The 15,784-nt window shown below is 44.2% G+C and overlaps 1 protein-coding gene across 1 annotated transcript in view; it reads right to left on the bottom strand.

Moving 5' to 3' along the window:
- FYB1 (FYN binding protein 1) overlaps window positions 1-15,784 on the bottom strand; it is a 51,393-nt gene that overhangs the window by 22,309 nt on the left and 13,300 nt on the right. Inside the window, exons 3-9 of the mRNA XM_081881434.1 lie at window positions 11,284-11,440; window positions 6,589-6,626; window positions 5,000-5,019; window positions 3,547-3,593; window positions 2,677-2,788; window positions 1,302-1,458; window positions 405-549 (exon numbers count right to left, since the gene is read on the bottom strand). Coding sequence (XP_081737560.1) covers window positions 405-549; window positions 1,302-1,458; window positions 2,677-2,788; window positions 3,547-3,593; window positions 5,000-5,019; window positions 6,589-6,626; window positions 11,284-11,440 — 676 coding nt within the window. The remainder of the gene's footprint in view (window positions 1-404; window positions 550-1,301; window positions 1,459-2,676; window positions 2,789-3,546; window positions 3,594-4,999; window positions 5,020-6,588; window positions 6,627-11,283; window positions 11,441-15,784) is intronic.

Below are 15,784 nucleotides of genomic sequence, written 5' to 3'. Positions count from 1 at the left end.
ATCTGTGAATAAATAAAAAAATAAGGTAACAATTGCTTTGCTGGACCAGGCCTGTTGTCAGAGGTTGCCAATGTGGTGTCCTCCAGCTCTTGCTGAGACTCGCACCATCCTTTCCAGTTAGCTATACGGACTGGGGCTGATGGGAGTTGTAGTCCAGAAATATATCGAGGACTGGACTTAACTGTTCAGGGGTCCGTTCCCTGTACTACCTTGCCCTGCAGACCACTACTAATCTAAAAATAATGTAACAATAACGTCATTTTAAAAAATTACAATAAATGTTCACCCTACTAATGCTAAACAACCATTTCCTCATCACTTCCTGTTCTGATGAAGGGTGGGCTAGATTGCACTGCAAGCCACACTAGAACTGGACACAGGTGTGGCCATCCCTTTTGACATACCTGCTGACGCTGTCCTGTTCCCCGACATCATCATACACTTCCTGGTCACTGTCTGGTTGCCTCAGTTGAATGTTGACAGAAGGCCGTGGCTTTCGCTTTAACGAATCATAGTCAATTTCCACCATGGTTGTTTTAATGTAGCCATCTAGAAAGCAAAGGCCCAACACATTTCATGACTAAGATGCAGCTGTTTTCTTTTAAACTTGTAACAATACATCATAAGGGCTGCATTAAACACACACACACACACACACACACACACACACACACACACCCTTTAAAAACCACTGTGCAATATAGAATGGTGTTCATTGCATGGTGTGCAATTTTTTTAAATCAAATTGCCATTCGTTTCTTTGTTGTGCAGGTTTCAAGTACAGTGGTGCCTCGCAAGACGAAATTAATTCATTCCGCAAGTTTTTTCGTCTTGCGATTTTTTCGTCTTGCGAAGCACGGACTTTGGAAAAGCTTCAAAAAGCACCAAAGTCTTCAAAAACCTCACAAAAGGCTACCACACCGTGTGCTATGAGTTGCTCCTCGAAGTGAATGCACGGTTTTAAGAAAAAGGAAACAAACTCGCAAGACAAAGGAAACAAACTTGCAAGACATTTTCGTCTTGCGAAGCAAGCCCATAGAGAAAACCGTCTTGCGAAGCAACTCAAAAAACAAAAAACCCTTTCGTTTTGTGAGTTTTTCGTCTTCCGAGGCATTCGTCTTGCGAGGTACCACTGTATTTTAACGAATATGCTGATACGTCTTCAAGGGCCAAGAATTGTAGACTAGCGACATTTCAAATACTCCGAATGGTGAGTGAACCCAAATTTTCTGATCAGAATAAATTACTCTGATTAAACATATTAAAATAAGTTCACTTAAATTTGCATAATTTATACCTACAGGAGCCTCTTGACCTTCCCAGCCACTTCCCCTCTGGATTGTCAGTGATGCGGATGATTTCGATTTTATCTCCTTGCTTGAACGTCAGATCATTCTTCCCTCCTTTGAAGTCTGTGCAAGCTCGGGCCTGGTGAATGACTTCAATGGGGCCCACGAGCTACACAGAAGTAGGATAAGAAATGGGTGTAAATCAGCATTACACATATGGTCAGGATTAATACTGTACAAGAGAAAGGGGGCGGGAGAGAGAGGGAAACAGGCATGGACAAACCACAACTGACAAATTGGAGTCGGGACCTCGGGTGAGGAACCTTTTTCAGCCTGAGGGTTGCATTTCCTCACTGCCAACATTCTGGTTCCCATGTATCTGTGGTGGGCAGGACCAGAATCAAATAGTGCGTATGGCCAGAGGCACAATGTGATTCTTACACACAATTCCAGATTTGATTCCAGATGCACAGAAGTCAGAGGTGTGTACAGGCAAGTAAGAGCCATTATCGCAATCGTGTCTACTTGAGGGCACAAAGAAGTGTCAGTCAGGGAAACAAGATGTATCCTGAGGAGAATTGAGTCTTGATGCTAAGTAGAGAGGACTGGAGACCCACATTCAACCCCTGGACCTGCTATTCCCCATCACTGTTTCAGACATTTTTGCAATGGAATTATAAAGACACTGTGGTCTAAACTATAGAGCCTAGGACTTGCTGATCAGAAGGTCGGTGGTTCGAATCCCCGCGATGGGGTGAGCTCCTGTTTCTCGGTCCCTGCTCCTGCCAACCTAGCAGTTCGAAAGCACATCAAAGTGCAAGTAGATAAATAGGTACCACTCCGGCGGGAAGGTAAACGGCGTTTCCGTGCGCTGCTTAGTCATGCTGGCCACATGACCCGGAAGCTCCCTCGGCCTATAAAGCAAGATGAGTGCCGCCACCCCAGAGTCAGCCATGACTGGACCTAATGGTCAGGGGTCCCTTTACCTTTACCTTTATGCATGGTCCCTTTATGGTCCCTTTACCTTTACCTTTATGCATTTTTGCAAAGCAGTTTTCCCTAATAGAATGCATTTTTTAATGTTAATTTCACTAGTGCATGCATTTATATGCACTACTCTTTACTGTAGTATATAGATTTTTTTCACACATTAGTCTCCTGGAGAATTACACTGCAAGATTTAGAGAAGTGCAAATTTTGAAGGGAGGCTGTCCGTTTGCTTGCTATTTCAGGAAGTGCGAATTAAATAGGTTCACCTGTTAATGTGAACTGAACTGAATTTATCCCCCATCTCTTCAAACAGAGTAACTTTAACAATGCTAAAGGATAATGTATTTGTTTTCATTAAAGTTTTTTTTAAAAAAATTATTGCTAGTTTAAGCCTTACTTTGAACTTCTTCCTGATGTCCTGCTCTTTTTTCTCTTTCTCCTTTTGTTCTTTCTCCGATTTCTTCCTTTCTTCCTTCTCCTTTTTCCTTTCATCATCTCTAGATGTAGGTCTGTGAAATAAAAAGTGATTGATACTTAACTCAAGAAACAGCAGAGGACAAACATCAGGGCCTCTTTCACTTCTCTTGAAAGATGACCATATCAGGAGCCATGTGCTCAATGGTTGCTGTTGGGTTGGATCTAAGCTTAGTTGTCCACAAATGGAAGAGCTCCTTCCATGTGCAGAAGGCCTTTGACCCAACCTTTAGAGCCTGCTGGAATCATAGAATGGTAGAGTTGGAAGGGACCATGAGGGTCATGTAGTCCACCAGCCCCTCTGAAATGCAGGAATCTTTTGCTCAACATAGGAAGATCAATTTTTTCTGGTGCCCTCCTTCACTGTTCCAGAGTGCCCACAAACCCTTAGGAGAAGAGTTTTAGAAGCTACAAGGGAGATAAAGCCAAAGCTACTTTTCCTCTTCCCTCTTCTGCTGCTGGAAGCAAAGTCTGGATCCAAGCCAATACCTTCTCAACCTAGCCCAGATGTTGCAGGACAGACGCTTCCATCATCCCTGATTGACGATATTGGCTGATGGGAACTGTGGTCAAAACCTCTGATGGGCAACATGTTGGCTAGCCCTGCCCTGGCCTAGAAGATGATAAAGTTGCAAATTCAGATTTTGGATCTTTTGTCCACGGTTTTGCAATGGTGTCTGCCATTTACTCTCAGGTCCTCTTACTCTGTTTATGTTTTGTCTCTCTGTCAGTTCAGTTGTGGGATCCCAAGAATCAGAGAACCGCCATATCTGCAGAGCTGCATGTTTCTTACCTCACTTCGTTTATATCTTCATATGTCTCCCCTTCACTGTTGAGACTCTATAAAGAAAAAAGTGACAAGAAATGAATTAGAAAGGGGAAACTATAACGTAGTTCAAGTGCAACAATTTCTTTTTAAGACTAGTACTAGGAAAGCAAATTGTATGTGGCATTTCATTATTTCAAACCCAATTTGTTGTATGAAATAAGGTCTTCTTTAGACCTTGACCATTCAGCTATTTAAGAATATCAAATATTGCCCAGACTGTAGCCATTTCGAGGTGTTCATTCTGGGTATAATGAACACACGAATGTCACTGAGTTGCATCTACTGCCACAACAACTTCTCACTCGCCCTGAGCCATTATTGCAGTCCTTTACACTCTCCTTTCAGCTAAGCCCTTCCAGAGATTACAAACAGAGCAAGGCCGTCAAGCACTTTGTAGACTGGGGTAGGGGGAACCTGTGGCCCTCCAAATGTTGCTGGACTACAAGTCCCATCATCTCCGGCCACGGGCAATGCTGGCTGTGGCTGATGGGAGTTGCTGTCCAGTAACATCTGAAGAACTACAGGTTCCTCAACCCTGTGGAAGACCACAACACATGTTCTGTGGCCCTTGCTTGGCTTATGAGTCACAAGTTGTGTACCCAAATTAAGATGTGTTGATCCAGTGACAAATGAATGTTCCCACAGCTTATTACTATTAATGATCACTTCTTTGATTTATAACCCACTGTGGCGTTTGCCCTCCTAGGTGGGTCATAAGGAAAGGGTTAAATGAGTGTGACGTGATTGGCCAGTGGGAACACAAGGGGAGGAGTTAGAGTCAGAGTTAGTGTTATTTGGAAGTTAGTTGGGAGTTGGAGAAGGAAGAGGGAGGATAAGTCTGTGGGTTGGTCTAGTTTTGATGTGAGAGTGAGTGAAACTGTTAGGAGGAGTCAGATAGACAGATGGGATGGGACAATCAATTAGAAGTTATTAGGAAGGTATAGGTCAGTAAAGAAACTAAGATTAAGAAACTGACAAGAAAAGTTATCTGAAACCATAACCTTGTTAATGCTTATAAAATAAACTTGCTTATTTGATTTAATGTTAACAACTGTCTGGACTCCGTGTGTACCCGAGAGAAATGGGTTGGTGGCAGCGGGGAAGCAATCACAGTGGTGGCACAGGGATCAATAGACCGTCAAACGTCCAGGGACCCTGTGTGATCGCCACACCCACCTTCGACCTTAAGGTCCCAGGGCGTGAAACATCCATATCAAAACAATTAAATAATGCAAAACATTAAAATATTAAAATCCAATGCAGATATCCAAATGAAACAATCTCTCTCCCTTTCCCCTCTTTCCACAGACACACCGGTAACAGAACCTCCCACGGCACCCCTCTGCATTCATGAAAGCGGGTGTTAATGAAAGACAGTTGTGATGCATTTATCTATGTTGTGAAAGGTGATACTGACCTCATCTGCATCCCCATTTCCTGAAGAATCAAAAGGCAAACATTTATTGTTAATTTTCTGTTGCAGGGAAGATTTTGTATATAATATAATCATATCCGTATATAATAAGAAGGTAGAAAGTCTATGGATTGCCCTCTAAACAAAAAGTGTTGGGCAAAGGACGGCGTTGCTTAGGACAAAGTTGGGTATTTTGACTTGCGAAAATTTTTGTCTAACTCAAATACAGATTATGCCATATATTTATAGTCCTCAGTATCTTTCCACATAAAACTAAATATATGGCATAATCTATATTTGATCAAAACTGAAATGAAATTGTAGCAGATGAATATACTTCATGCCAGCTGCTTATCAGCTACAGCAGGCTTCCTCAACCTTGGCCCTCCAGATGTTTTGAGACTACAATTCTCATCATTCCTGATCACTGGTCCTGCTAGCTAGGGATCATGGGAGTTGTAGGCCAAAAACATCTGGAGGGCCGAGCTTGAGGAAGCCTGTGCTATAGTATGCACCTCAAGCACCACAACTTGATTTTAATTCCCCCCCTCTGACTACATACTGAAAACCAACTATATATTATGTTATGTACTACATGCTATAAATACATGGCATAAGGTTTATATATACATGCTATATCATTATAAATTATACTCTGTATAAATGCTATTTGTTTAACTTTCTCATTATCTGTATTTTATCAATGCATTTATATCACTTTGACTGCTATTAATTATTATTATTATTATTAGACTTTGGCAGCTATGGCTTCTTGCAAGGAATTCTAGGTACTGTAGTTGGGCAAGGTGTATGAATATTCAGGATTTTCTGTTGGGAGATCCCCAGCTCTTCCTCACAGAAATACAGAGTTATTAGGATTACCTGGGAGGAGGGAGTAATGATCTAGGTTTATAGGACATTCAGATTCATAAGGCTGTATTGCAGCAGCCATCACTATCATCCTATATAGCAGCAGTGGGAAAATCAGGCCCACCTTGTGGCATTTGGGCCACAAGGTCGTTCAGGCCAGTTACGCCCACCTTCACTGCACCTCATGTCACACATGACTGCCAATCAGTGGTGCCAGCAAAGCCCTGTGTACTGTGTCTGTGTACTGGAGTTTGCCAGCGCCAACAACCAGCTGTTTATTGGCCCTTTGTGGGCTGTGGCTTTCTTCACATGGTTTAATTTCATGCCATGCAGGCAAAATTGGGTCACCTTACATCAGCAGGGGATTGACAGGTGGGTGGGGGATGGGGGAGATAAGTTATCCTTACATAGCCAAAATGGCACCACCCACGCACAAACAGGAGGTATTGGTCGAGAACCCCTAGGTTCTCAGAAGTACTAGGGAAAAAGCCTCTCCCAAAAACCAGTCTGATAAGGACTGAGCAGGGATGGAGGGCATGAAATACAGAATGGGCTGCCTGTAAGGGAGAGGCGGTAATGGAAAACAGTGGAAGGGGAATGGAGTATAGTGGAAATGGGGGTGGCTGGCACCCGAACAGGAGCACTCCCCATTCTAACGCTTTCTCGCAGTTCCCACTTACAAATTTTCTAATGCCCGTCATAACAAAAATGGATTAGCTTACCTCCAAACTCAACATCATCATAGCTTTCTTCATTCTCCCTATGAAAAGAAAAAGGTGAACAGGTTCAAAGAGAAAAAAGATGCAACTGCAATTCCCGTAACACTCTTTTGACTGAAAGCCAAGCCATCAGAGAAGGTTTATGAAGCCTATGGGCCGGATTCAGCTGGTTCAGTTGACAGAAGCTGGGACAAAAACACCCTCTAATGAAATTAGGTTTTCCCATTCCTCCATGCAATGAATTCTGCTCCATATTGATCCAGAGCAGACCCCATATAGTTAGCAGAGTAAAAACATAAAACACGATGCAGGATTCCCAATAATAACTCAGAGGCAATTAACTTCATTCAGCAGATTGTTTTTTTGTTTTACTACTGAAGGCAGATGAGCTTTACAGTCACAATCCAACATCTTCAGGATTGGTACAGTCCACAAGAAATCCAGCTGCAGCAGACTTAACTTAAACTCACAATAAGACTAAAACCTTAGCACTTAAGCATACTATGTACAGTGGTATCTTGGTACTCGAACAGCTTGGCTCCCAAACAAATTGGCTCCTGAACGTCGCAAACCCAGAAGTAAGTGTTCCGGTTTGCAAACATTTTTCAAAAGCCAAATATCCAATGCGGAAGCTCCTGCACCCGATCGGAAGCCACACCTTGGTTTTCAAACAGTTTCAGGAGTTGAACCAGCTCCCGGAACAGATTAAGATGCCACTGTACTGACCAGCACACCAGCAGGAGAAACAGAAAGTGAAACCCAGGCTTCTTCTGGCCTATTACTGTATTATAGTCAGCATGACCTTGAGTGAAAGAGATAACAGAACCAGTTTGAACCAGCTGTTCAGTTTCTTTGCTTGTTTCTAGGCAAAATAGAAGCTTGCTTGTTAGCTAGAAACTTCTAGCTTGTACCAGCTTGTATCACATAGAGAAGCTTCCAGAACCTGCTTGAATTAATTAGAATAGGAAAGATCTCTGCACTTTAAACCAATACTTTCTATACCCAAAAATGCAAACCTGACATCCCCACAGATGTAGCCCCCACTGATCCCAAGGAGTCCTAAGTAAAGGAATACAGGCCTGCAGTCTTATTAAGTTTGAATCTGACACCTTTCCCTGGCAGGTTTTATTTTCTTTTCTTTTTTCTAACGGGTGTAGCGACAGCAAGAAATCTGGAGATGAAAGCAGAGATTGGGAAGGATTGCCACACCTACAGCTGGATGCTCCAAAGAGTGGTCTTGATCACATCTGGGGAGCCCTCAATGAAGACAACGGTCTCTTTCAGACATATACCTTGTAATATATAATATATATTTCTACCCCGCCCATCTGGCTGGGTTTCCCCAGCCACTCTGGGTGGCTTTCAACAGAACATTAAAAACAGAATACAACTTCAAACATTAAAAACTTCCCTAAACAGGGCTCCCTACAGATGTTTTCTAAAAGTTAGATACAGTGGTACCTCCGTTGACGAACTTTATTCGTTCCGGAAGTCCGTTCTTACACCGAAAGTGTTCTTAAACCGAGGTGCGCTTTCCCCATTGAGTCCTCCCCCCACTGGTACCCTTCCACCAGGTGGCTTCCATTCCTCTTCTGGGGCAAAGTTCGCTATCCGGAACACCTACTTCCGGTTTTGCAGAGTGCGTTGCCCGAATCTTTCGTTAACAGGACTGTTCTTAGACTGAGGTACCACTGTAGTTGTTTATTTCCTTGACATCTGATGGGAGGGGATTCCACAGAGCGGGCACCACTACCGAGAAGGCCCTCTGCTTGGTTCCCTGTAACCTCACTTCTCGCAGTGAGGGAACTGCCAGAAGATCCTTGGCACTGGGCCTCATACACTGAATCCATTGAGGCCATTCAGCAACATGCAATCCTGCTCCTCCATACATTCAGATAGCATCATATAGCAAGGCATATGTGAGTGAGTGCATGTGTGTAAGCACATAATAAGAGCTTGGTGGATCAAGCCAAAGGTCCACCAAGTCCAGCATCTTGTTCCACAGTGGCCAACCAGATGCCAGTGGGAAGCCTGCAAGTGCAATAGCATTCTCTCCAGTTGTGCTCCCCAGCAATTAGTATTCAGTGTCTAAATGTGTGAGAGTTCTTGGCTGTGAGTCCAGGAAGATTTGCTCCCTGCCTTGCAGACCTGGCATGGGATGGCGTGGCCCGGGCTGACTCCAGCTACAAAAGCTGAAATCGCTGAAAAGATTCTTGGGCTGCGTTACCATTTTTAGAGGTTTTTTTTGGGGGGGGGAGGGGGTTGTTGCTGTTATTTATTTTATTTTTTGTATCTTTATTTAAGATCTTATCATAGTTTATGCAGAAATTGTTCCGTTTGGTTGTGTATTTCTTAATGTTTTATTTATGGTTTATGACTACTTTTGTTATGTTTGCATAACAAAAGATGTTTGCAATTATGTATTTTTCCATGTTGTAAGTCGCCTTGAGCATGGTTTGAACTGTGGAAAGACAGCATGCAAATAAAATGATGTATGTATGTGCAGCTTTTCATGCGTTTTCAGAAATGTTCTGCAATGTCATCACAGCCCTTCCTTTTTCTAATTTGCTATTGCAAAGGAAAAATCACCTGATCAGCAGCTATATATCACAGGACTTGCTTGCCACAAAGTATGCATATCTGCATTCTCAAGTAATTACTATTTCAGATCTTCCATGCGTGAAGCAGGCCTGAGGATTATCAACAGAAAGCCAGGCACTAGATTGTGTCTCTCTCAGTCTCTCTCTCTCCCTTCAAATGCCTTCTCAAAACTCATATTTCCTGGCTGGATGTTCTGCTGCGACTGGAGAAAACTTTGGCCTCATAGACTTATCTTTGACCCTTACAGTGGTACCTCGGGTTACATACGCTTCAGGTTACAGACTCCGCTAACCCAGAAATAGTGCTTCAGGTTAAGAACTTTGCTTCAGGATGAGAACAAAAATCGTGCTCCGGCGGCGCGGCAGCTAAAGTGGTGCTTCAGGTTAAGAACAGTTTCAGGTTAAGTATGGACCTCCGGAACGAATTAAGTACTTAACCCGAGGTACCACTGTACTTAGAATACTGACTGAAAACATCTCACCATTGGGCCAAACTAGACAAAAACAGTGCCCACCTTTATTTGATCACATATTCACATGTAAAGGAGAGGGGGTTGTGGTTCTTATTTTAACCAAAGGGAGACCTGCAATAAAATGTTGTAGTTTGAAGTGCTCTGGGCTGATTTTTAAAGGTTTTTGCCTCCTAGTGTTCCCCCTCGCTAACCCTTTTCCCTTCTGCAAACCTTGGCATTATGCTGATCTTTCCCTTTTGTTTCCCAGGAGCCATGTTTTGGCTACAAACCCATCATTACTCTGCACCTGACTCCATTGTTAGTATATTAACATGAAAAGTGATGTGAACGAGGGGGTAGAATACTTTCTCCTTCCTCTGCACACTGTCCTCACTTGCCCAGTGAATTTATTTTTCTCCTGGCCTCGCTCACTGCCAGTAAGTTCAGGTATGGGGAGATAAGGCAGAGAAATGTTTAGCTTTCCACTTTCATGTGGGGGGAAAAAGACACCCCCCCATCTTTGGCATGAATAGGGGGGCTGCTTAAGCATCACTACAGAAGAGGGGAAAGAGGATGATCATTTGCATAAAAATCACTTATGCCCATTTTTTTATAAAAGGTAAAGGTAAAAGGTACCCCTGCCCGTACGGGCCAGTCGTGACCGACTCTCGGGTTGCATACTCATCTCGCTTAAGAGGCCGGGAGGGAGCCAACACTGTCCGAAGACACTTCTGGGTCACTTGGCCAGCGTGACGAAGCTGCTCTGGTGAGCCAGCACCAGCGCAGTGCACGGAAACACCGTTTACCTTCCCGCTATAAAGCGGTCCCTATTTATCTACTTGCACTTAGGGGTGCTTTCGAACTTCTAGGTGGGCAGGAGCTGGGACCGAACGATGGGAGTTCACCCCGCCGTGGGGATTCGAACCGCCGACCATACGATCGGCAAGTCCTAGGCACTGAGGTTTTACCCACAGCGCCACCCGCGTCCCAATCCTTTTTTATATATATACTTTTTATATATTATATTATATTATATTATATTATATTATATTATATTATATTATATTATATTATATTATATTATATTATATTATATATATATAATTTTTTTATATATAGTCACAAATACATTAGCTGGCTGAGGATGATGGGAGTTGTAGTCCAAGAACATCTGGGGTCCAGAGGTGGATGATTAAAGAAATGTGGCAGCTACTGGTGCATTATGTCTAATTTGGCTTTTGCATGGCCTCTAGGGTTCAAGGATATGCCGTTTACCTTCCCGCTGCAGTGGTACCTATTTATCTACTTGCCCTGGCGTGCTTTCGAACTGCTAGGTTGGCAGGAGCTGGGACAGAGCAATGAGAGCTCACCCCGTCGTGGGGATTCGAACTGCCGACCTTCCAATCGGCAAGCCCAAGAGCCCCATCCATGTCCCTTGACTGTGTCAAGGATAGCATCCTCATCACAAAGCCGCGAAAGAAAACAAGGGGCATGATGAGTGCCAAAGACAAGGTACTTCAGGATGACTGTACGGGAAAGACACTTCGATAGATGTGAGATCAGAAGCTCCCTCGTTCCCTGTGAAATGAGAGCAGAATGTAACACCCCCCCCCCCCGATTTCACATTCATTCACACAGAGACATACCTGGGCTTGATGTTTCTTGGGGGAAGTACTGGAGCTTGTGCTGATGGATGGGAAGCTGATGGAGGAGGTGGTGGAGGCAGCTGTGTGGCAGTATGCAGGGTCGAAACAGGCAGTGGAAGTACAGGGGGTAAACCTGCCGCATGGGGTTTGCTGGAGCCTGCAAGGGAAGAAAAAGTTATACAGTGGTACTTCGGGTTACAGACACTTCAGGTTACAGACTCCACTAACCCAGAAATAGTACCTCAGGTTAAGAACTTTGCTTCAGGATGAGAACAGAAATCATCCTCCGGCGGCGCAGTGGCAGCGGGAGGCCCCATTAACTAAAGTGGTACCTCAGGTTAAGAACAGTTTCAGGTTAAGAATGGACCTCCAGAACGAATTAAGTTCTTAACCTGAGGTACCATTGTAATATTTAAGGGGCAAATCACAGGGAGCTCCATTTTTAAACACAGGAGGAACCTAGCATTGCAATTTGCATGAAGGATAGATAGGGAAGGTTGAATCTATCCATTTCAGTTTCTCTCGCTTTCTCTTTTTCTTCCAGTCCTCTTCTCATTCCCACAGCAATTTGCAGTTTGATTTTAAAACAGCAGCTTACCATGGGAAATTTAGTAGGTGCATGTTTGACATCGGTGTTTCTTAAAAAATAAAAAAGTTCCCAAATTGCTTAATTGTAACAACATCCACTTCCTACTGCATCTGCAGAAGTTTCCTTTTTCTTGCATGCTACTTAAAACACAGACGCCTGTATTTTGTTGCCATCTTGCTAGATGTAGGTCTTTCAGTGCTGGTAACTGGCATCTGTTGCGACTCTTATATATAAGTGTGAGCATGTGCCATAGAAAGAGCAATGATTTGGATCTCCCTGCATTTTTATTTTTTACTTTAATGCAGTTGTAGGGGACTTTGAATAGAGCAAAGCGTGTTCTCCCTCATGGAGAGCACTTGTTGCAGTGGGGGCTGACAAAACACCTCACTGTTGCTGGGCAAAAGAGTTTGGCCATCTTTAAGCAGGGGCGGGCTGTTATGTTACCATTTATTGATTGACAGCCCTGTTTGTTAAATACACTGCACAAAGAGACAAGCTTCCTCTTTCGCTGCGTGCTTCGGATCACCCGCCCTCCCTTCCCTAATGTTAGGTTGTTTGCTTGACCTTGCTATGCCTGTCATGGGGTCGTCTGCTTTGGGGCAGGGGCCTGGTAGAAATTTTGTCCATTTGGCTGATTGGCTGGTGCCATTTGGTTTTTGCCTACTGCGTAGCAAATCGTCACAACTCGTAAGGTTGCGGTTAGGCATTGGTTTGGGAATTGGTTGGTGGAGGGGTATGGATTTGGCTGTGCCTGCCCCTCCAAAATGCTGCTGATGCAAGGGTTTTCCGTTAAAGGAACCCAGAGGCTCACCATGCTTTTTTCCGAACCCCTGTCAAGGGGCTAGGGCCATGCAAGAGCCCGTGGGAGCATTCTGGGGAGAGGTGAGGCATGGTTCCCAGTCCCGTCTCTCTTACCCTTTATGACTTCCCCTTTACCCTTTATGACTTACCCTTTCTGACTTCACGGGGAGTGCGAATGTCAGAGCTGTCCCTGTGCGGGGTCAGTTAGTCGCTACCAATGCCTAAGCAACCACTCACATTGCTGTATTTTTAATAAAGTTGTGGACAAAATTATACCAAAAACCTTAAACAAAAATCAAGTGTCATTGTGTTCTTATTTGGGGTGTTTCGGGGACCTTGACACGCAATGACGTTCAACCCTTCCCTGTTCTTTTTCAGCTTGATCCCATAAGCTGTTGTCAGACCTGGTGTCTGCGATGGAGCACGGCAAAGACTATATACAATATCAATGTAAAATGAAAAGCAATCAAATCGTACTTCAAGGAGGAAATGCCAAGGGACAGAGATAAGCTTTCCTTAAAACCGGACGAAAAGGAGACAGCTGAGTATTTAAAGTGCCAAAGATCCATACATTAGGGGTTTAGTAAGTGAGATTAGTATTTAATGTGTGGTAAGACTAAGGTGGAGAGCTGAGAGAAAGCAATAGAGATACATAAGAGACAGGGGCAAGACAAACAGTAAAGTTCAAACAAGTTCAAACTTAATACATGACAACAGAAGAAGCAAGTGAAGAGCAGTTGTCTCACACAATTAAAACACAAAATCCACCCACTTCCCTCATCTTTTATTTAAATATATTTACCTGCAAAATAAATGTGCATACAAAGTTAACTCCAATCAATTAATAACCATATTTTTAAAAACAAATTCTTACAAATAGTTAATGAAAATTATTTAAATACAGGAAGACTTAGTTCTAGCAATTTTTTTTAAAAAAGAAAAATAGCAACCCAGCAATATATATATGCTACACATGTAGAAATACACATATAAATAGATATTTAAATTATTCATAATTGCATGTATATATATTTTTTTCCTTAACTCAAAAGTGACTTACCGGTATACAGCACATGCATTAAAAGCAGCACAAAACTGTTATAATGGTGAAAACAAAAGTATGGCTATGCATCTTTCATGGTGATGGATGTTTAAAAATAATTATAGTGGCCATCCCCCCCCCCCACCTCCTGGGGCGAATAGCATCCAGGAACGCACTTTTTGGTAAAGTGCATTTGTATGTTTCCCCCTCAATAGACAAAAAGAACAATCTTTAAGAAATATTATAGAAAGCGATTCAACAGCAAGCCTAGCAAGTTATGTAATAAGTGTCCGAAAAAAGTAGAAATAAAATAAAACTAAGAATAAGAAGAAGTTGAAAGTGAAAGTTTAGGGAGGATCACAACAAGTTCCGTGCATTTAATTTGAGATAATGATGCGGCATAAAATAATAGGAAGCTTAAAGTGACAGTTAGCATAAGGAGTAGCTTGCATTTATACAGCATTCAACAGGCGTTCCTGATTATGGAGGTGCAACCAGTGGCGTAGCGTGGGGGGTGCCAGGGGTGCCGGCCGCACCGGGCGCAACTTGGGCAGGGGCGCACTCGCACTAGCAGCTCTCTGCCCCTACTAAAATCCACTGGTTAGGGAGCCCGCGCTCGCTCGGCTTGGCGAGGAGGTCGCAGAAGGGGGAGAGCAAAGCCTTCTGCCGCTGGCAAAAAAAGGAGAGGAAGCCGGGCGGGCGGGCGGGCTGGCTGGCTCGCGGGGGTCTGGCTGCGCCTGCTGCTGCCGTTGCCGCTGCTGCCGGGCTTTGACAGCTTGGCGAAGCGGAGGGAGAGGTAATTGCGTCTCTCTTTCCACTGGCCGCCTGGGTAGTGAGCCGAGCGGAGCAGGGAGTCTGGCGAGGGGGCGGGAAGAGACTTTCCCCCCTTTTTCCCACCTCGCCTGGTCAAAAAGGAGAGCGGAGTCTCCTCAGGGTGCCCTCAGGCAGGGCAGGGCAAGGCAAGCAGAGCGAGGAGGAGAGAGAGGGGAAGGGGGGGGAGCAGCCAGGAAACGACGCGGTGTGGAGGGGGAATCAATTAAGGAGAGAAGCCTCGCTGCTGCTGCTGCTTGGGAGAGTAAATTACTGTACTTGCCTTGCCCCGGGTTAGGGGGCGCAAATTATTTGCCTTGCCCCGGGTTGGGGGGCGCAAATTACTTGCCTTGCCCCGGGTGCTGATAACCCACGCTACGCCGCTGGGTGCAACAATGGGGGAATGTTAAACTGGCCAGCTTTCTACTTGCCATTCAGCTATCGCAGGCACAGGAGCTCTGTCCTGGTTTCATTTCTAATATTGTGACCACCTAGACTGCTGTAAGTCTGAAGCAGTAAAATGGGGGTTCACAAATTTGGAAAAGGCAGATGGTTGATCCTTCTGGAACTTCACCAGTTCAGAACATAGATGGGGGATGGCATTATTTAAATGTTTCCACACATCCAAAATCCCCTGTGGCAACTTTCCCTAATATTCTATCTGATGTGCTAGTTTACTTTTGTTTTCAACATGAAGGAAGCTTTCTACATGAGAAAGCTTTGAGACCTTCCTGTTTTAATTCCAAACAGGGACAGGTTCAGAAAGGCTGTACAGTGGTACCTCGGGTTACATACGCTTCAGGTTACATACGCTTCAGGTTACAGACTCCGCTAACCCAGAAATAGTATCTCGGGTTAAGAACTTTACCTCAGGATGAGAACAGAAATCACACGGTAGCAGCGTGGCAGCAGCAGGAGGCCCCATTAGCTAAAGTGGTGCTTCAGGTTAAGAACAGTTTCAGGTTAAGTACGGACCTCCAGAACGAATTAAGTACATAACCAGAGGTACCACTGTATACTGATTTCCCCTCTGCCCCCACCCTGCTGCCCCTTAGGATGAATGAACATAACTGGACTTTTCACCCCCATATCTACTTCTAGCCTTCCTGCTGGTGGTCTAGGCTACATATTACATGCAGAGGCATGCATGGGCATCCACAAGAGCAGGAGAGGGACAGTTGCACCCTCCACCCCCACATGGACCAGAAGCCCCATTTTTCAGAGTTTTTTGCGTTCGTAGAACCTGAGATATGAGACAA

This window comes from Podarcis erhardii, assembly GCF_964252035.2.
Source record: "Podarcis erhardii genome assembly, chromosome: 11".
Classification (NCBI taxonomy): domain Eukaryota; kingdom Metazoa; phylum Chordata; class Lepidosauria; order Squamata; family Lacertidae; genus Podarcis; species Podarcis erhardii.
The sequence above is the reverse complement of the archived record's forward strand: the minus strand, read 5'-3'. Positions and strand labels throughout refer to the sequence as shown.